The sequence below is a fragment of the Pristiophorus japonicus genome, chromosome 19 (genome assembly GCF_044704955.1).
Source record: "Pristiophorus japonicus isolate sPriJap1 chromosome 19, sPriJap1.hap1, whole genome shotgun sequence".
Taxonomy (NCBI): Eukaryota; Metazoa; Chordata; class Chondrichthyes; family Pristiophoridae; genus Pristiophorus; species Pristiophorus japonicus.
The window spans coordinates 1,365,415-1,385,861 of NC_091995.1; the positions used below are offsets into that span (position 1 = coordinate 1,365,415).

General features: G+C 50.6%; 1 protein-coding gene across 1 annotated transcript in view; it reads right to left on the reverse strand.

Moving 5' to 3' along the window:
- Positions 1–5,401: 5,401 nt before the first annotated feature.
- Positions 5,402–20,447, reverse strand: part of LOC139229609 (erythroid membrane-associated protein-like) — a 42,477-nt gene continuing 27,431 nt past the window's right edge. The window contains exons 5-7 of the mRNA XM_070861117.1: positions 18,674–18,700; positions 18,037–18,063; positions 5,402–9,676 (exon numbers count right to left, since the gene is read on the reverse strand). Coding sequence (XP_070717218.1) covers positions 9,099–9,676; positions 18,037–18,063; positions 18,674–18,700 — 632 coding nt within the window. The 3' untranslated portion in view covers positions 5,402–9,098. The remainder of the gene's footprint in view (positions 9,677–18,036; positions 18,064–18,673; positions 18,701–20,447) is intronic.

Consider the following 20,447-nt stretch of genomic DNA (forward strand, 5'->3'; position numbering starts at 1 on the left):
GCTGCGTAAAAAGGTTTTCCTCATGTCGCCTTTGGTTCTTCTGCCAATCACATTAAATCTGTGTCCTCTGGTTCCCGACCCTTCTGTCAATGGAAACAGTTTCTCTCCATAGACTGTCTAGTCCTCTCGTGATTTTGAACACCTCAATCTTCTCTGTTCTAAGTTGAACAACCCCATCTTTTCCAGTCTATTCACATAACTCACTGCCAGAAAGGGTGGTAGAGGCAGTGTACACCATCTACAAGATGCACAGTACTGCCCCTCCGACAGTGTGGCACTTCCGAAGTACTGCCCCTCCGACAGTGCGGCGCTCCCTCAGTACTGCCCCTCCGACAGTGCGGCACTCCCTCAGTACTGCCCCTCCGACAGTGCGGCGCTCCCTCAGTACTGCCCCTCCGACAGTGTTGCACTCCCTCAGTACTGCCCCTCCGACAGTGTGGCACTCCCTCAGTACTGCCCCTCCGACAGTGCGGCACTCCCTCAGTACTGCCCCTCCAACAGTGCGGCGCTCCCTCAGTACTGCCCCTCCGACAGTGCGGGGCTCCCTCAGTACTGCCCCTCCGACAGTGCGGCACTCCCTCAGTACTGCCCCTCCGACAGTGCAGCGCTCCCTTAGTACTGCCCCTCCCACAGTGCAGCGCTCCCTCATTACTGCCCCTCCGACAGTGCAGCGCTCCCTCAGTACTGGATGGTCAGCCCGGGTTTTGGACTGGAGTCTCTGGAGTGGGACTTACTGAGGGAGTGCTGCACTGTTGGAGGTGCCATATTACAGATGACAATTTCATCCGAGATTCCACATGCTCTCACGCAGCGTTGTTGGAAGCAGAGTTGGGAAGTTCGCCCTGGTGTCCTGCCCAACCAACATCACTTTAAAACAAAAGCAATTTTCTGGTCATTATTATATTGCTGCTTGTGGGAGCTTGATGTGTGCAAATTGGCTTCTGCATTTCTTACATTACAACAGTGACTACACTGCATTGGCTGTGAACGTTTTGGAACGTGCAGAGATTGTGAAAGGCGCTATATAAATACAAGTTACTTTTATTTTCTGGGGCAGTGCGTTGGAGCAGGTTGTGGCATTGAGCCTTTCAGTTTGTAATCATTAAATAACACAGGGGGCAGCACTCACAGCTACAAGTGCAGCGTGAGAGACAGTCGTGGAGTGGGACATGACCTGCACTCTCCGATCTCCCGATTGGGACCAACAGACCACAGGGACAGAATCCGTAGCTCAGTTACAGACAGTTCTCTCCGCCCATCGCCATTTCCCCACCAACACCCACCCGTTACACGGTGTCCCGGTGCCTTCTTCACCGGTGAGCATCAGCGGGCTATTCCACGGTGGAGGGCACCACACACAGGATCCTTGCTCTCCTCCTCCAGAGAGCGACACTTTGCAGTGACCAGGAACCAAACAGCCCTGCCCGCCAGCGGGTGCCTCGGGACCCCAGGTGGCTGAATTTGTCTCCCTTCTCCGACTGTTGAGGGAGCCGAGTTTGTCGCACATCTCGTTCGGCTCAGGGTGAGCTGCGGAGAGATAAAACGGTGTGATGGGACGCCCCCCCCATCGCCCGCTGCCTGCGGGAGACCGAGGGGGACCCTGACACTATCGGGACAGTCTCACCCGGGTCTCTCTCTCTCTCACTCACTCACTCACTCACCCCTTGGCTCGGTCCTGGTCACACAGCTCTGCTGTGTCTGGGTCGCTGGTTTCCTCCCCGACTGGGGTCCCCGCGATGCAGCGTGTCGCTGTCACTCTCCAGCAGGTGACTTTCTTCCTCTGGCAGTGGAGCGGTTGGGTGTGGAGGGGCTGAATGGCCGCCTGCTGTTGCTCTATACTGGGGGAGGGGGGGGGCCATTGTGCCTGGTCTCTCGGTGCTCCCCAAACACACACACACACACACACAGTGCCACTGGATCCCGCTCACTGGATCCCAGTGCTTGGCTTGTCCAAACTCTGTCCCCCAGCCAGCCCTTCACCATCAGCTCAGTGAGGCCTGTGGGCGGGGCGGGGCCCGGGGTTTGCAGTCAGCGGGAGGGACACGCGGCCTCCCCCGGCCGGGGCACAGCTCTCCCCCCCCCCCCCCGGCCAGGGCACAGCTCTCCCCCCCCGGCCGGGGCACAGCTCTCTCCCCCCCCGGCCGGGACACAGCCCCCCCCCCCCGGCCGGGGCACAGCTCCCCCCCCCCGGCCGGGACACAGCTCTCCCCCCCCGGCCGGGACACAGCTCTCCCCCCCCCGGCCGGGGCACAGCTCCCCCCCCCCGGCCGGGACACAGCTCTCCCCCCCGGCCGGGGCACAGCTCCCCCCCCCCGGCCGGGACACAGCTCTCCCCCCCCGGCCGGGACACAGCTCTCCCCCCCCCGGCCGGGGCACAGCTCCCCCCCCCCCGGCCGGGACACAGCTCTCCCCCCCCCCCCCCCCTCCCCCAGCCACGATCTGAAGGCTGTGCCGGAGGGGAGGATTGGTCTGGATCCGCCGCCTCAGGCTCCGTTTTACCCACAGCGGGGGCAGCCTGAGGCCCAGGGAGGCTGTTGCCATGGCTCCCGGCGCTCGGCAACGGATTGTCCCACAGCCAGTGGGCGAGAGCGGGCGGTGATTGGCGGGGAGGGTCACAGGGAGCGGGCGGTGATTGGCGGGGAGGGTCACAGGGAGCGGGCGGTGATTGGCGGGGTGGGTCACAGGGAGCGGGCGGTGATTGGCGGGGAGGGTCGCGGGGAGCGGGTGGTGATTGGCGGGGAGGGTCGCGGGGAGCGGGTGGTGATTGGCGGGGAGGGTCGCGGGGAGCGGGTGGTGATTGGCGGGGAGGGTCACGGGGAGCGGGTGGTGATTGGTGGGGTGGGTCACGGGCGGTGATTGGCGGGGAGGGTCACGGGGAGCGGGCGGTGATTGGCGGGGTGGGTCACGGGGAGCGGGCGGTGATTGGCGGGGAGGGTCACGGGCGGTGATTGGCGGGGAGGGTCACGGGCGGTGATTGGCGGGGAGGGTCACGGGGAGCGGGCGGTGATTGGCGGGGAGGGTCACGGGCGGTGATTGTCGGGGAGGGTCGCGGGGAGCGGGCGGTGATTGGCGGGGAGGGTCACGGGGAGCGGGCGGTGATTGGCGGGGAGGGTCACGGGCGGTGATTGGCGGGGAGGGTCACGGGGAGCGGGCGGTGATTGGCGGGGGAGGGTCACAGGGAGCGGGCGGTGATTGGCGGGGAGGGTCGCGGGGAGCGGGCGGTGATTGGCGGGGAGGGTCGCGGGGAGCGGGCGGTGATTGGCGGGGAGGGTCACGGGCAGTGATTGGCGGGGAGGGTCACGGGGAGCGGGCGGTGATTGGCGGGGGAGGGTCACAGGGAGCGGGCGGTGATTGGCGGGGAGGGTCGCGGGGAGCGGGCGGTGATTGGCGGGGAGGGTCGCGGGGAGCGGGCGGTGATTGGCGGGGAGGGTCACGGGGAGCGGGCGGTGATTGGCGGGGAGGGTCGCGGGGAGCGGGCGGTGATTGGCGGGGAGGGTCACGGGCGGTGATTGGCGGGGAGGGTCGCGGGGAGCGGGCGGTGATTGGCGGGGAGGGTCACGGGCAGTGATTGGCGGGGAGGGTCACGGGGAGCGGGCGGTGATTGGCGGGGAGGGTCGCGGGGAGCGGGCGGTGATTGGCGGGGAGGGTCGCGGGGAGCGGGCGGTGATTGGCGGGGTGGGTCACGGGCAGTGATTGGCGGGGTGGGTCACGGGCAGTGATTGGCGGGGAGGGTCACGGGGAGCGGGTGGTGATTGGCGGGGAGGGTCACGGGGAGCGGGTGGTGATTGGCGGGGAGGGTCACGGGGAGCGGGCCAGGTGTGGGGCGACGGCTGGGCGGATCCAGATCCCGTTAAATGTACCAGAGACTGAAGTATCTCTCCAAGTGTTGGGAGATGAAACAAGTGATAATCATTTCATGAAATACTTTCAATGGTCAGGGAGCCAATTCAGTAATCATCCTTCAGGTCACGAACAACGTGTATTTATATAGCGCCTTTAACCTAGTGAAACATCCCAAGGGGCTTCACAGGATTGTTTTAGGACTAAAATGTGACACCGAGCCGCATAAAAAGTTACAACAGATGACCAAAAACTTGGTCAAAGATGTAGGTTTTAAGGAGCGTCTTAAAGGAGGAAAGAGACAGAGGGGTTTAGGGAGGGAATGCCGGAGCTTAGGACCCAGGCAGCAGAAGGCACAGCCACCGATGGTTAAGGGAATATAATCAGGGATGCTCAAGAGGGCAGAATTTGAGGAGCACAGATATCTCGGAAACCAGCTTGGCCAAGGGCTTTATTAGCCTAAAGTGAGCCAACAGTTTGGAGTAACACATGCTGACTGATGGGACATCCAGAGGTGTGCAAACTGCTCAGTCCAGGCAAGGAATCAACACATTTCTATGCTTGTAAATATTTCTGCTGAACTAGTGAATAAACAACATCACATTTCATGGGCTAGATTTTAATCTTTTGTGCAGATTGCCCAAAAATGGGCATTATTTCCGATGTGGGCGGTAAAAATGTGTTTTCAGATCACCGGCTTGTCGCCCATTTTCAAAGCTCCTAGTGTCTATTTTCAAAATTGGGGTTACCACGAGCGATCTGAAATGGGTGTTAGCGTTAAATCTCTCTGACCTTCTGCTGTAAAGTATTGTCGTGCTAAGCAACGGCATGGCAACGCTCGTTTCCCCGAGATTCGGGAGGTCAGGAGTCATTACATGCGCAGAAGAGGAGACAGAGAGAGGGAGCAGTGAGGGACTGAAAGCGTGTGCGGGTCTGGTGTGTGCTTGTTTGGCTGTTGTGGGAAGCACGAGGATAATTCACCAGCAGCAAAAAGCCGACTAAGCACCAAGAACGTAGTTGGCACTGAGTTTTTGTCCAACAAATAATACGTAAAATAGAAGGGATGGAGGAGGCCCTGCAGCAGGAACACTGGCGGCAGAGAGCTCCCAGTGGTCCCAGAGCGTGGTCCCAAGGTGCCGCACTCCCATTGTCAACGACACGAGAGCCAGGAGCAACATCTTGCTTCCGGCTCAGAGCACGTTCCCACCTCGGGACCGTCCTCTCCCTTACCCGTCCATGCAGTGGCTCGGCCATCACCCCCACCCCCCCATCATCAGAGGAGCTCCTCGGCCAGGCAGCTTGGAGTCAGGAGGGGAAGGGGCAGAGGTGGGGATGAGGAGTGAGGGGGGGAAAGGAAAGGGAGATGCATGGCCACAGGTGTTGTCTGGGGCATATTTTTAGGTTGCTGCTGCTATTTTAGTGGGAGGGTCGGGGCGAGGGTTGGTTTATATTTGTGTTCTGTATTGCAGGAAATGGGGACCATTGTAATGATGTAAATGTGATAAATTTGTTGCCGGCTGGGATGGTTTTTCCAGATATACTTATGATTTCAGACAAATGGTCGGATTAATTGTTTTATGTTTAACATAATCTTGTTGCGCATTGGCTCAGATAGCTGCACCGTTACACACTGGTGATTCCTTAACATGAAAGGGTATATTTACATTTAACTTCAATCAACTTAAACTTTAACTGTCACCAAGGTAATGTACACCATCGATGTATGACCTGCACACCCAGCAGTGTTGCACCTTTGTAAATACCACAAACGTTTTTTCAAGCAAAGCGCTCATTGATGAGTTCCTGACGTAAGAGTTTTGCAGCAATGTAGCCACCACGGGCCCTTTCCTGCGGTCTACGGGGGGGGGGGGGGGGGCGAGGGCATGGTTTCAATGTCAGCCTGATTGTCTGGCCCGATGTCAGTGTCCACCTCCTCATCCTCCTCTTCCTCTCTCCCCTGAGGTGGACCATCAGACCCTTCTGGCAATTCTTGTCCCCTCCTGATAGCCAAGTTGTGCAGCATGCAGCACACCACCACGAATTGAGCTACCTGCTCAGGGTGGTATTGAAGCTCGGCTCCTGAGTGGTCCAGGCATCTAAAGCGCTGCTTAAGCACTGCGATGCTTTTCTCAACGATATTGCGTGTGGATCTGTGGCTCTCATTGTATCGCTTCTCGGCTTCACAGTCGCTGTTACGCCGGGGGGGTCATCAGCCAGGTGGTGAAGCCATATCCTTTGTCACCAAGTATCCAGCATTGACCTCGTGGCTAATTGGTAAACAAGTCAGATACAGTGCTCTCACACAGGATGTGAGCATCATGGATGCTGCCCGGAAATTTAGCATTCACTGCCATAATAATTTGCTGGTTGTCGACAACGAGTTGCACTTTCAGGGAGTGGAAACCCTTGCGGTTCCTGAAAACCTCTGCATGCTGAAACGGTGCCCGATGTGCATACAGTCTATTGCTCCCTTCACCTTGGGGAAGTTAGCATTCCGGTAGAATCCTAAAGCCCTCTCAGTCTGAGCCTCCCTGGTCATGGGGAAGCTGATAAAGGCCATCCTGTGTGTGTAAAGGGCTTCAGTGACCAGTCTAATGCAGCAATGTGTGGCATGCTGAGACAGACCGCAAATGTCGGCAGCTGAGGCCTGAAAGGAACCGGACGCGTAGAACATAGAGACATAGAAAATAGGTGCAGGAGTCGGCCATTCGAGCCTGCACCACCATTCAATGAGTTCATGGCTGAACATGCAACTTCAGTACCCCATTCCTGCTTTCTCGCCATACCCCTTGATTCCCCCGAGTAGTAAGGACTACATCTAACTCCTTTTTGAATATATTTAGTGAATTGGCCTCAAAAACTTTCTGTGGTAGAGAATTCCACAGGTTCACCACTCTCTGGGTGAAGAAGTTTCTCCTCATCTCGGTCCTAAATGGCTTACCCCTTATCCTTAGACTGTGACCCCTGGTTCTGGACTTCCCCAACATTGGGAACATTCTTCCTGCATCTAACCTGTCTAAATCCATCAGAATTTTAAACGTTTCTATGAGGTCCCCTCTCATTCTTCTGAACTCCAGTGAATACAAGCCCAGTTGATCCAGTCTTTCTTAATAGGTCAGTCCCGTCATCCCGGGAATCAGTCTGGTGAACCTTCACTGCACTCCCTCAATAGCAAGAATGTCCTTCCTCAGGTTAGGAGACCAAAACTGTACACAATACTCCAGGTGTGGCCTCACCAAGGCCCTGTACAACTGTAGCAACACCTCCCTGCCCCTGTACTCAAATCCCCTCGCTCTGAAGGCCAACATGCCATTTTCTTTCTTAACCGCCTGCTGTACCTGCATGCCAACCTTCAATGACTGATGTACCATGACACCCAGGTCTCGTTGCATCTCCCCTTTTCCTAATCTGTCACCATTCAGATAATAGTCTGTCTCTCTGTTTTTACCACCAAAGTGGATAACCTCACATTTATCCACATTATACTTCATCTGCCATGCATTTGCCCACTCACCTAACCTATCCAAGTCGCTCTGCAGCCTCATAGCATCCTCCTCGCAGCTCACACTGCCACCCATTTACTCCTACTCTTTGCTTCCTGTCTGACAACCAGTTCTCAATCCATGTCAGCACACTACCCCCAATTCCATGTGCTTTAACTTTGCACATTAATCTCTTGTGTGGGACCTTGTCGAAAGCCTTCTGAAAGTCCAAATATACCACATCAACTGGTTCTCCCTTGTCCACTCTACTGGAAACTTCTTCAAAAAATTCCAAAAGATTTGTCAAGCATGATTTCCCTTTCACAAATCCATGCTGACTTGGACCTATCATGTCACCTCTTTCCAAATGCGCTGCTATGACATCCTTAATAATTGATTCCATCATTTTACCCACTACTGATGTCAGGCTGACCGGTCTATAATTCCCTGTTTTCTCTCTCCCTCCTTTTTTAAAACGTGGGGTTACATTGGCTACACTCCACTCGATAGGAACTGATCCAGAGTCAATGGAATGTTGGAAAATGACTGTCAATGCATCCGCTATTTCCAAGGCCACCTCCTTAAGTACTCTGGGATGCAGTCCATCAGGCCCTGGGGATTTATCGGCCTTCAATCCCATCAATTTCCCCAACACAATTTCCCGACTTATAAGGATTTCCCTCAGTTCCTCCTCCTTACTAGACCCTCCGACCCCTTTTATATCCGGAAGGTTGTTTGTGTCCTCCTCAGTGAATACCGAACCAAAGTACTTGTTCAATTGAACGACACTGCCGCGGTGACCTTGACGGACAGTGTAGTGCTGATGATGCTGGCCGGCTGCAGATCTCCTCTTGTGAGCTGGCACATCTCACTGATAACCTCTTTGTGGAAGCGCAGTCTCCGAAGGCAGGTGATGTCCCACAAGTTGAGGTAAGACTGCTTCTCCCTGTAAGTGTGGGGCGGTGTAACGTCTGGTCCTCCTCATCAGTCTGCAGGATATATGAGTGGTCATCAAGAGAGGGTGAGAAATGATAGGCCCCATTCCAATTGCTATCTGTTTTCCACCGATTGTTCACAAAGGATGAATGTCCCCACTAAGACACCGAGTAAATTCCAATCGTCCACAGTGTGATAAGATGTTTGGAGGTGATGTGAACATCTGAAGAAACACCTCCAGAGTACATCCGAACTCCCCCGAGGTTGAAGAAGAGCAGCCTTTTAAACGATGTGACATGGGATTTAGAACATGGCGTCCATCCTGCTGTGAGTTGCTCCGGTCAGTTCAACATTTTCCCAGCATTTTTTTGGACAAGCGATATTGTCGCCGGGATGCCGAAAGTATGGATGGACGATATACTGGGCGTTAGTTTTGGCAAATGTGATCTTTACGACAAAAAACAGTGGGCGGTGGGTATTATTAAATGTCAGCGTTAATTATATGCTGAAAGTAACGCTGCATGATATTATGGCCGTTGGGATCGCCCATTCTGATGATTCCATCCAAAAAAGTGGGCGGGCGGTATTATTTTTTTTCGCGTTATGCACATGCGGAAAGTAACGCTCGCCGATAAATGACCGAGAAATGGGCGTCAGTTTCCATTTTGTGGCTAAGTGGGCGATATATGGGCGTTGCACCTCATTTCAGCGTTAAAATGGACATTAAGTGGGCGGTATGCATGCAAAAATACTGGACAATCTAGCACACTGAGTTTAATCCAAGAAAATAAATGAATATAAATGTCACTAGCTCATTCCATTTCAGATCTGCAAAGCACTTTAAGAAACACCTCTGACCGACAAAGATAACTTGCAACTTATACTGTTTTTTTTAAAAGGACAGATTTTCAGTGGTTCTGAGTTTTTGCCTCCTTGGTTGAATCCAGGACTGAACACAGGGTACAGATCCCCACTGAGCTCACAGAATGTGTGGAGAAGAGACTGATTTTCAGGATTGTAAAAGGACAATGTTTTCCCCTCACAGTCCAGGTAAACTCCAATCTTCTTTGGTATCGGTCTCAGGCTCAGACAGCGGAGGATTGCACTTGAACTGACAGCTTTGTACTCCTCCTCATCTTTCCTCAACACAGCCCAGTACTCAATGTTGGAGGAAGCGTTGGTTGTGTTGTTCTCATCGGCGGACTTCTTGGCAATGCCTACATCCCAGGCAGTCTTCAACTCCACCTCCACCTCCCAGTAATGTTTACCTGATCCAAATGGGACAGAACCCAGAATACGTGGAAAACATTCATTGGTGTCAGGAGGTGTGCCCTGGCTCGTACCGTGTACCACGCTGCTTTTGTCCTCGGACACGATTAACCCCGGATGTGCGGTGCTGGAATCCATGGTTACTGAATCTAAATAAAACACAACATTTTATTGGCAGATTGATTCCAGGAGGTGAATTCTCACTTTTACCGCCGTGTGGAAAACGGGCCGTAGCGGATTGACTGTTGGTTTCACACCGCCCGATTGTCATTGACTTCGAAAACCCACGGGCAAACCCCAACACCCCCTTTTAATGGGAGGCGAGGGGTGATGTAGTGTGTCAGTGCTACATGGAGCATCGACGTAGTGCTGGCCTGTTCCGCCTGGGTCCTGTAATCCGCACTGCCCTACCGCCCCGGGAACACCCCTCGAAGGAAGCGGAGTGCCAGAGACAGTGCCCGAGACAGCACTCCGCTTCCTTTGAGGGGCAGAAAGCCCAATTCCACGAGGAGTGGGGAGACTTCCGGGTCGGGCGATAACTGTCCTGGACCTGGAGGATTGCCTCCCCAATCGGGGAGAGGGGGCATTTCGGCCTGAATGTCCCCAGTAGTGACTGTCCATGTACTCGGACAATAAATGTTAATATCCAAGCTCACCAAGGGCCCAATCATGAAACTTTCCCATCTCTCACAATATATGGCATCTAACTGCATGTGTCCTGATCACCTCAGGAAGTCTAATGGGCAAGTTATACAGCAGGGTTACAGGGGCAAGAGGGACTATCGGACACACGTTGCACCCCCCTGGGTTCTGCATCACCCTCCCTCAACAAATACTGTTACATTTTCACACTAGGAACGAGCGAAAATGACAGCCCACTCTGCAAACATTTTAAACTTCGCTGTTTAATCTTTTGAAGTTCTCGGGTAGTCTTACCATATCCTGCGATAACTGTTCAAACTTGACTTCACACATGTGACGACATTTGCCCACTGAGCGGGCGGCCAGCTCCTCATCGCACTTGTGCTTCACGTGACTTTGAAGACGATTAATATTACGCTGTTTGCTTCTACACCAGTGTTGACCAACACATTAATCACGAGCCACATGCGGCTCGTTGGGAATCCAAATGTGGCTAATTGCATATATGATCGGTAAATAAAAATGGGCAATAGATGCTTGTTGGGCAGGTGATCTTAATAGTTATTTGCATGGCGTATGCATGTGTTCTTTAACCTCTGTGCAGTTGTGCTAAAATGGTCAGATAAAAAGCAGAGTTTGCAAGTGTTTTCTTTCATAGTGACTCTTATGTCCTTTGTTGTTGAATGGTGGTAAGTGTTAGTGAATATTCACATGAAGGGCATTTACTCATATTGTGAGTGTATGTAGGACATTTTCTACTGAAATTAGTGTATGTGGCTAAAATGGTGTCACCATTGCCACACCTAGTGGCTAGTCAGCAATTTCTATTGGAGAACACTATTGTGTGTATATAAATCAATACTAACAAACCATACATAGAAACATAGAAAATAGGTGTAGGAGTAGGCCATTCGGCCCTTCGAGCCTGCACCACCATTCAATAAGATCATGGCTGATCATTCCCTCAGTACCTCTTTCCTGCTTTCTCTCCATACCCCTTGATCCCTTTAGCTGTAAGGGCCATATCTAACTCCCTCTGCAATATATCCAATGAACTGGCCTCAACAGCTCTCTGCAGTAGGGAATTCCACAGGTTAACAACTCTGAGTGAAGAAGTTTCTCCTCATCTCGGTCCTAAATGGCTTACCCCTTATCCTTAGACTGTGTCCCCTGGTTCTGGGCTTCCCCAACATCGGGAACATTCTACCCGCATCTAACCTGTCCAGTCCCGTCAGAATTTAATATGTTTCGATGAGATCACCTCTCATTCTTCTAAACTCCAGTGTATAAAGGCCCAGTCGATCCAGTCTCTCCTCATATGTCAGTCCTGCCATCCCGGGAATCAGTCTGGTGAACCTTCGCTGCACTCCCTCAACAGCAAGATCGTCCTTCCTCAGATTAGGAGACCAAAACTGAACACAATATTCTCGGTGAGGCCTCACCAAGGCCCTGTACAACTGCAGTAAGACCTCCCTGCTCCTATACTTAAATCCCCTAGCTATGAAGGCCAATATGCCATTTGCCTTCTTCACCACCTGCTGTACCTGCATGCCAACTTTCAATGACTGATGTACCATGACACCCAGGTCTCGTTGCACCTCCCCTTCTCCTAATCTGGCGCCATTCAGATAATATTCTGCCTCCATGTTTTTGCCACCAAAGTGGATAACCTCACATTTATCCACATTATACTGCATCTGCCATGCATTTGCCCACTCACCTAACCTGTCCAAGTCACCCTGCAGCCTCTTAGCATCCTCCTCGCAGCTCACACCGCCACCCAGCTTAGTGTCATCTGCAAACTTGGAGATATTACATTCAATTCCTTTATCCAAATCATTGATGTATATTGTAAATAGCTGGGGTCCCAGCACTGAGCCCTGCGGCACCCCACTAGTCACTGCCTGCCATTCTGAAAAGGACCAGTTTATTCCGACTCTCTGCTTCCTGTCTGCCAACCAGTTCTCTATGCACATCAATACATTACCCCCAATACCATGTGCTTTAATTTTGCACACTAGTCTCTTGTGTGGGACCTTGTCAAAAGCCTTTTCAAAGTCCAAATACACCACATCCACTGGTTCTCCCATGTCCACTCTACTAGTTACATCCTCAAAAAATTTCAGAAGATTTGTCGAGCATGATTTCCCTTTCATAAATCCATGCTGACTTGGACCAATCCTGTCACTGCTTTCCAAATGCGCTGCTATTACATCTTTAGTAATTGATCCCAACATTATCCCCACTACTGATGTCAGGCTAACCGGTCTATAATTCCCCGTTATCTCTCCCTCCTTTCTTAAAAAGTGGTGTTACATTAGCTACCCTCCAGTCCATAGGAATTGATCCAGAGTCGATAGACTGTTGGAAAATGACCACCAATGCATCCACTATTTCTAGGGCGACTTCCTTCAGTACTCTGGGATGCAGGCTATCAGGCCTTGGGAATGTATCAGCCTTCAATCCCATCAATTTCCCCAACACAATTTCCTGACTAATAAAGATTTCTTTCAGTATAACTTTCAGTCTTTGGCTACACCACCTGATCTCTGGAAAACAACAGCCTTCAAGCATAATGGTTCCTGATGAAATAGCGCACACACATAGCCCCTGCAATTCCTGGAGCCCCGCCCCCCACCACCAAGTGCAGTGGGTGGGACTTCCTACTGCTAGTCTAGCTGGTGGTTAACCCCATTCCAAATCCTCGGGACAAACTCATTTACATAAAGGGGGATGGGAACCTGCTCCATTGACAGCGCTAGCCCGGGTGCCTGCTCACGGAGGGCCAGTCATTGCTCCAGATTGCTCAGTCTGTACGCCTGCAGTAAAGGGGAACAGGCAGGAATCATGGGGAGGCAAGTCATCCAACCAACGTCACCTCTTCCGATGATGTCACAGCAAAAGAGGAACTTTTCATCAGCCCCGTGTCAGAATTTAACAAGATGGGAAAAGGGGTAGAGTCCCCAAGGAACAGGTCCTGCCCCCAGGTCTTCACCCCATCCACCCAATTTGTACTTTTATTCCACCCTCAAAGTCAACCAATTTCCGAGCCATCTTCTCCTTCAAGTGACCCGTCCACACAAAAAGGGGCAGATTTTCCTGTTGCTGTACCTGGGGCTATCGGGTTTTGTGAACGGGGGCAAATCAGGCCCCTTGTGGAGCCTGGCCGAAGTCCTGGCCATTGACTTATGGTAACACAGATTTTTCAGGTCTTCAGTTATAAATTCCCATTCCTGCTTTCAGTCTAATGAATCTTGCTGTACCCATTCCATGGAGGTTGAATATTATTCCTCTGATGTGCTGCCCAGAACTGTACACAATATCCCAAATGTGACTTAACCAATGACTTATTCACATTAAGCATCACTTCTGGCCCGTGTATTCAGTATTCCAAGGTTAAAATCCATTCTCCCATGTATATTAATGTCCTTTTCTACCAGAGCCTCACTAGCACAGATAGTGAACACAGGTTAGAGAATTGGGGCTGGTGCAGTTACCCTTTCTCCAATCCACAGTCCCATCTAATGAGGCTCTGTGCCGACAGAGGAGACTTGCAACATTATCCCTTCACAGTTTGCCCACAACTGAGCTAAGGCCAGGAGCCCCAAGCTGGAGTATTGCATCCAATTCTAGGCACCACGCTCTCATCATCATCATCATCATCATCGGCAGTCCCTCGAAATCGAGGAAGATTTGCTTCCACTCCAAAAATGAGTTCTCAGGTGACTGTACAGTCCAATATGGGAATTACAGTCTCGGTCACAGGTGGGACAGAGAGTGGTTGAAGGAAAGTGTGGGTGGGGAGTCTGGTTTTCCGCCCACTGCCTGCACATGTCCTCTGCATGTTCTCGGCGATGAGACTCGAGGTGCTCACTGACCTCCCGGATGCTCTACCTCCACTTAGGGCAGTCTTGGACCAGGGATTCCCAAGTGCAGGTGGGGATGTTGAACTTTATCAAGGAGGCTTTGAGGGTGTCCTTGAAACGTTTCCTCTGCCCACCTGGGGCTCACCTGCCTGCTGTGTAGGAGTCTATTATTAAAGAAGCAGTAGCAGGACATTTGGATAAGCAAAATTCGGTCAGGCAGAGTCAGCATGGATTTACGAAGGGGAAGTCATGTTTGACAAATTTGCTGGAGTTCTTTGACGATGTGATGGACAGGGTGGATAAAGGGGAACCAGTGGATGTGGTGTATTTGGACTTCCAGAAGGCATTTGACAAGATGCCACATAAAAGTTCACGAGGTTGGGGGTAATATATTAGCATCGATAGAGGATTGGCTAATGAACAGAAAACAGAGAGTTGGGGTAAATGGTTCATTCTCGGGTTGGCAACTAGTAACTAGTAGGGTGCCACAGGGATCAGTGCTGGGACCCAACTATTTACAATCTATATTAACGACTTGGAAGAAGGGACTGAGTGTAACGTAGCCAAGTTTGCTGATGATACAAAGATGGGAGGAAAAGCAATGTGTGAGGAGGACACAAAAAATCTGCAAAAGGACATAGACAGGCTAAGTGAGTGGGCAAAAATATGGCAGATGGAGTATAATGTTGGAAAGTGTGAGGTCATGCACTTCGGTAGAAAAAAAAAATCAAAGAACAAGGTATTATTTAAATGGAGAAAGATTGCAAAGTGCCGCAGGACAGCGGGACCTGGGGGTACTTGTGCATGAAACACAAAAGGATAGTATGCAGGTACAGCAAGTGATCAGGAAGGCCAATGAAATCTTGGCCTTTATTACAAAGGGGATGGAATATAAAAGCAGGGAAGTCTTGCTACAGTTGTACAGGGTATTGGTGAGGCCACACCTGGAATACTGTGTGCAGTTTTGGTTTCCATATTTACGAAAGGATATACTTGCTTTGGAGGCGGTACAGAGAAGGTTCACTCAATTGATCCTGGGGATGAGGAGGGTTGACTTATGAGGAAAGGTTGAGTAGGTTGGGCCTCAACTCATTGGAATTCAGAAGAATGAGAGGTGATCTTATCGAAACGTATAAGATTATGAGGGGGCTTGACAAGGTGGATGCAGAGAGGATGTTTCCACTGATGTGGGAGACTAGAACTAGGGGGCATAATCTCAGAATAAGGGGCCGCCCATTTAAAACTGCGATGAGGAGAAATTTTTTCTCTCAGAGGGTTGTAAATCTGTGGAATTCGCTGCCTCACAGAGCTGTGGAAGCCGGGACATTGAATAGATTTAAGGTAGAAATAGACAGTTTCTTAAAAGATAAGGGGATAAGGGGTTATGGGGAGCGGGCGGGGAAGTGAGCTGAGTCCATGATCGGATCAGCCATGATCTTATTGAATGGCGGAGCAGGCTCGAGGGGCCGTATGGCCTACTCCTGTTCCTATTTCTTATGTTCTTATAAATAGAGCGCATGCTTTGGGAGTCTCGTGTCAAGCATGTGGATGATGTGGCCCACCCAACGGAGCTGATCGAGTGTGGTCAGTGCTTTCGATGCTGGGGATGTTGACCTGATCGAGGACGCTAACGTTGGTTCGTCTATCCGCCCAATGGATTTGCAGGCTCTCACGGGAGGCAGGGTTGGTTGTATTTCTCCAGCGATTTGAGGTGTCTACTGTATATAGTCCACGCCCCTGAGCCATATAAGAGGCCGGGTATCACTACAGCCCTGGAGACCATAAGTTTGGTGCCAGATTTGAGGGCCTGATCTTCGAACACTCTTTTCCTCAAGCGACCAAAGGCTGCACTGGATGCGGTGTTGGATCTCGTGATCGACGTCTGCCCTTGTTGATAGTAGGCTCCCGAGGTATGGAAAATGTTCTACGTTGTCCAAGGGCGCGCCATGACCTCACAAAGGCCTTTGACACCATCAACCGCGAGGAATTATGGAGCGTCCTCCTACGTTTCGGCTGCCCCCAACAGTTTGTAACCATCCTCCGCCTGCTCCACGATGACATGCAGGCCGTGATGCTGACCAACGGATCCACCACAGACCCAATCCACGTCCGGACCGGGGTCAAGCAGGGCCGCGTCATCGATCTTCCTCGCTGCAATGCTCCATCTCACCATGCCCTAGGAAGGTTGTGAAGGCTTCGGAGAGGGTACAGAAGAGGTTTACTAGGATGGTTCCAGGGATGGGGGCTACGGTTACATGGATAGACTGGAGAAGCTGGGTTTTTCTCCTTAGAGCAGAGAAGTTTAAAATAAGATTTAATAGAGCTGTTGAAAATCATTGACGGGTTTAACAGAGGACATAAAGAGAAACTGGTTCCAATTGCAGAACGGTTGCTAACCAGAGGGGACAGATTTAAGGAGATTGGCAAAAGAACCAGAGGGCACATGAGGAAAAACGTTTTGACGCATGAGTGGTTAGGATTTGGAATCCACTGCCTGATTGGGCGGTAGATACAGATTCAATCGTAGGTTTCAAAAGGAAATTGGATCAATACATGAAGGAGAAGGAACTGCAGGGATTTGGGGAAAGAGCGGGAGAGTGGGACTGACTGGATTGCTGTTTGATAGAGCCGGCACAGACTCGATGGGCCGAATGGCCTCCTTCTGTGCTGTAGTATTGAATGATTCTGAGATCGTTTCCTGGGTTATTCCTTCCCCTTTCTTGTAGTTACAAACAAATCCTTTATAATCCATACTTTTTTTTCACTTGTGGAATAATGTTTATCTAAGCTGCAGAACAAACGGGAAACTGTTCAACCTCCACCGCCTCCAGACCAGATCCGAGGTCATCCCATTCTCTGTCATTGAATTACAGTGTGCAGACGATGCCTGTGTCTGCACACACTCGGAGTCCGAACTCCAAGCCATCGTCAACACCTTCACCGCAGCGTACGAGAGCATGGGCCTTACACTAAACATCCGAAAGACAAAGGTTGTCTACAAACCTGCCCCTGCCACACAGCACTGCCCCCCCTGGTTATCAAAATCCAGGACGAGGCCTTGGACAACGTGCACCATTTTCCATACCTCGGGAGCCTACTGTCTACAAGGGCAGACATCGATGAGAAAGTCTAACACCGCCTTCAGTGTGCCAGTACAGCCTTCGGTCACCTGAGGAAGAGAGTGTTTGAAGACCAGGACCTCAAACCCGGCACCAGGCTCATGGTCTACAGAACAGTGGTGATACCCGCCCTCCTGTATGGCTCAGAGACATGGACTGTGTACAGCACGCTCCTCAAAGCACTGGAGAAGTACCACCAACGCTGCCCCTGCAAGATGCTGCAAGCACCAACGCCAGTGTTCTCGCTGAGGCCAACATCCCCGGCATCGAAGCATTGACCACACTCAGCTCCGTTGGGCGGGCACATCATCCGCATGCTCGATACAAGATTCCCAAAACAAGCGCTCTACTCGGAGCTCTGACACGGCAAGGGAGCCCCAGGTGGGCAGAGGAAACGCTTCAAAGGACACCCTCAAAGCCTCCTCGAAAAAGTGCAACATCCCCACCGACACCTGGGAATCGCCAGGCCCAAGAATGCTCAAAGTGGAGGAAAAGCATCCGGGAAGGCGCTGAACACCTCGAGTCTCTTCGCCGGGAACAAGCTGAAGCCAAGCGTCGACAGCGGAAGGAGGGAGCGGCAACTCAAGCACCCCACCCACCCGTCCCTCCAACCACCATCTGCCCCACCTGTGACAGAGACTGTAGATCCCGCATTGGTCTCATCAGTCACCTGAGAACTGGTGTTAGTGTGGAAGCAAGTCATCCTTGACTCCGGGGGAGAAGAATGTTTATCCCACTTTCTCTCCACACATCACTGTTTTGCAACAAGTTTGTTTCCTTCAGAGTGCTGTTCACACATTGGTCACAAAAGATACCTGCCAGTCTCTAAACATTAACATAACACTGGTTAGTCATCAAAAGATTAGTGAGTAGATTTCTTACCTGCAGAGTTTGTAATCACTTTCCATCCTGAAAATGTAATATCAAATGGTTATTTTCTGAACTGATATAAAAACACCATGGTCATTCCTAATAATTGCACAGTTTTGGGTCATCAGAATGTGGGAAATCTGTCAACCACTACTCACTGATGCTGCGACAGTTAACTTAATTTCCTTGTTTATTTTACATCTTGTATTTGGAGATCAAGGACAGAATGTGTCACTTTTGCCAAGAACTCAATCGGATTACAATTTTTAACTTTATTCCCGTCCGTCAGTGTGAACAGGACAAACTGTACAGAGAAATAACCTTACAACGGCAGTGCAACAGGAAGTTGCTGATTGCACTGGGGGGGTATTTAAAACACAAGCACTATTGGCAAAAGAGACGGTGGTGAGGGGGGCGGTAACTGATTATATACGGATAGAGGATAGAGGATAAAAATGAGCAAAACAGCAGAATATGTCTGTAAATTGAAGTGTACAATGGGGTTGTGCAGAGTGAAAAAAAGTGTAAACATTTATCACAATCACTAGAGAGTAAATGATTGATTAAATAACATGCCCAATACTTTATTGAAATGTCCTTTCCCCCGCTGATATATTAAACTGTACCAACTATATAAAAAAAATCTTACCTGATAATTTAATTTTTGTCTTCAGCTCTAAACAAGAGAGACAATTTAGAATTAGATGTCAGGTGAATAATCTTTACTGCCAGTATTTAATTCCCATTGTGGTTTATTCGTGTGTGTGGACACTGGAGTGTCTCCATCTCTAAGATTATTATCTGATACAGTCAAAGGTTGAATGAATGTATATTATGAGTGATGTAAAGTGGATTTTCAGGCACAGCTACTGGCCATATGCTTTATCAAGTGCTGGGTAATATATTCAAACAGAATTGGACAATTCATCTTATCAGAGAATTTTTATGGTTCGGTTACATCACTTTCAAAAAATTTGAGAAACCTGTGTGATGCATCAAAGTGTGGGACACCTGTGAAGGCTGGAACAGTATAAGTAGAAAATCAGGAAAATATGGTTAAAACCATGCTAGGGTTTTCACTGCTGGGAGATTCCAGTTTAAAAAAGTATAACTTGTATTTAGATAGTGTCTTTAACGTGGTGAAACATGCCAAGGGGTTTCACAGGAGTATTATATTATAGTATTATACTGTGCCCCTGCCACAGTACCGAAATGGCTCTCATCAAAGGCACAAATGATATCCTTTGTGAGTGTGACAAAGGCAAACGATCGCTCCTCGTGCTTCTGGACCTGTCTGCAGGCTTTGACAGTTGACCATTCCATTCTCCTCCAACATCACTCCACCATCGTCCAGCTGGGTGGGACTGCACTTCGCCTGGTTCCATTCTTAGCTATATAATCATAATCTGAGAATCTCCTGCAATATCTTCTCTTCCCGCCCCCACATCGTTACCTCTGGTGTCCCCCAATGATCTATCCTTGGCCCCCTCTTATTTCTCATCTATATGCTGCCCCTTGGCGATATTATCCCAAAACACGGAGTCAGTTTCCACATGTACGCTGATGACACCCAGCTCTACCTCTCCACCACTTCTCTCGACCCCTGCTTGGTATCTAAATTGTCAGATTACTTGTCCAGTACTGGATGAGCAGAAATGTTCTCCAATTAAATATTGGGAAGACCAAAGCCATTATCTTTGCTCCCTGCCACTAACTGCATTCCCGAACCACTGACTCCATCCCTCTCCAGAGCATCAATCTGAGGGTGAACAATACTGTTTCCAATCTAGGCATCATATTTGAGTGAAATGAGTTTCCGATCACATATCCGGGGCATAACTAAAACTGCCTTTTTCCACCTGCGTAACATTGCCCACTCCTGCCCTTACCTCAGCTGTTCTGCTGCTGAAACCCTCATCCATGCCTTTGTTACCTCTAGACTTGACGACTCCAACTCACTCCTGGTTGGCCTCAGACATTCTACACTACGTAAACTAGAGGTGATCCAAAACTCAGCAGCCTGTGTCCCAACTCGCACCAAGTCACGATCACCTATCACCCCTGTGCTTTCTGACCTACATTGGCTCCCGGTTAAACAACACCTCGATTTCAAAATTCTCATCCTTGTTTAGAAATCACTCCATGACCTCGCCCCTCCCTATCTCTGCCTCACAACCCCACAAGATGTCTGCGCTACTCAAATTCTGCCCTCTTGAACATCCCTCATTATAACTGCTCAACCATCGGTGGCCGTGCCTTCAGCTGTTTGGGTCCTAAGCTCTGGAACTCCCTCCTCCCACCTCTCCGCCTCTCTGTCCTCTTTTAAGACGCTCCTTAAAACCTACATCTTTAACCAAGCTTTTGGTCACCTGCTCTAATTTCTTCTTTTGTGCCTCTGTGTCAAATGTATGTGTTTTGTCTGT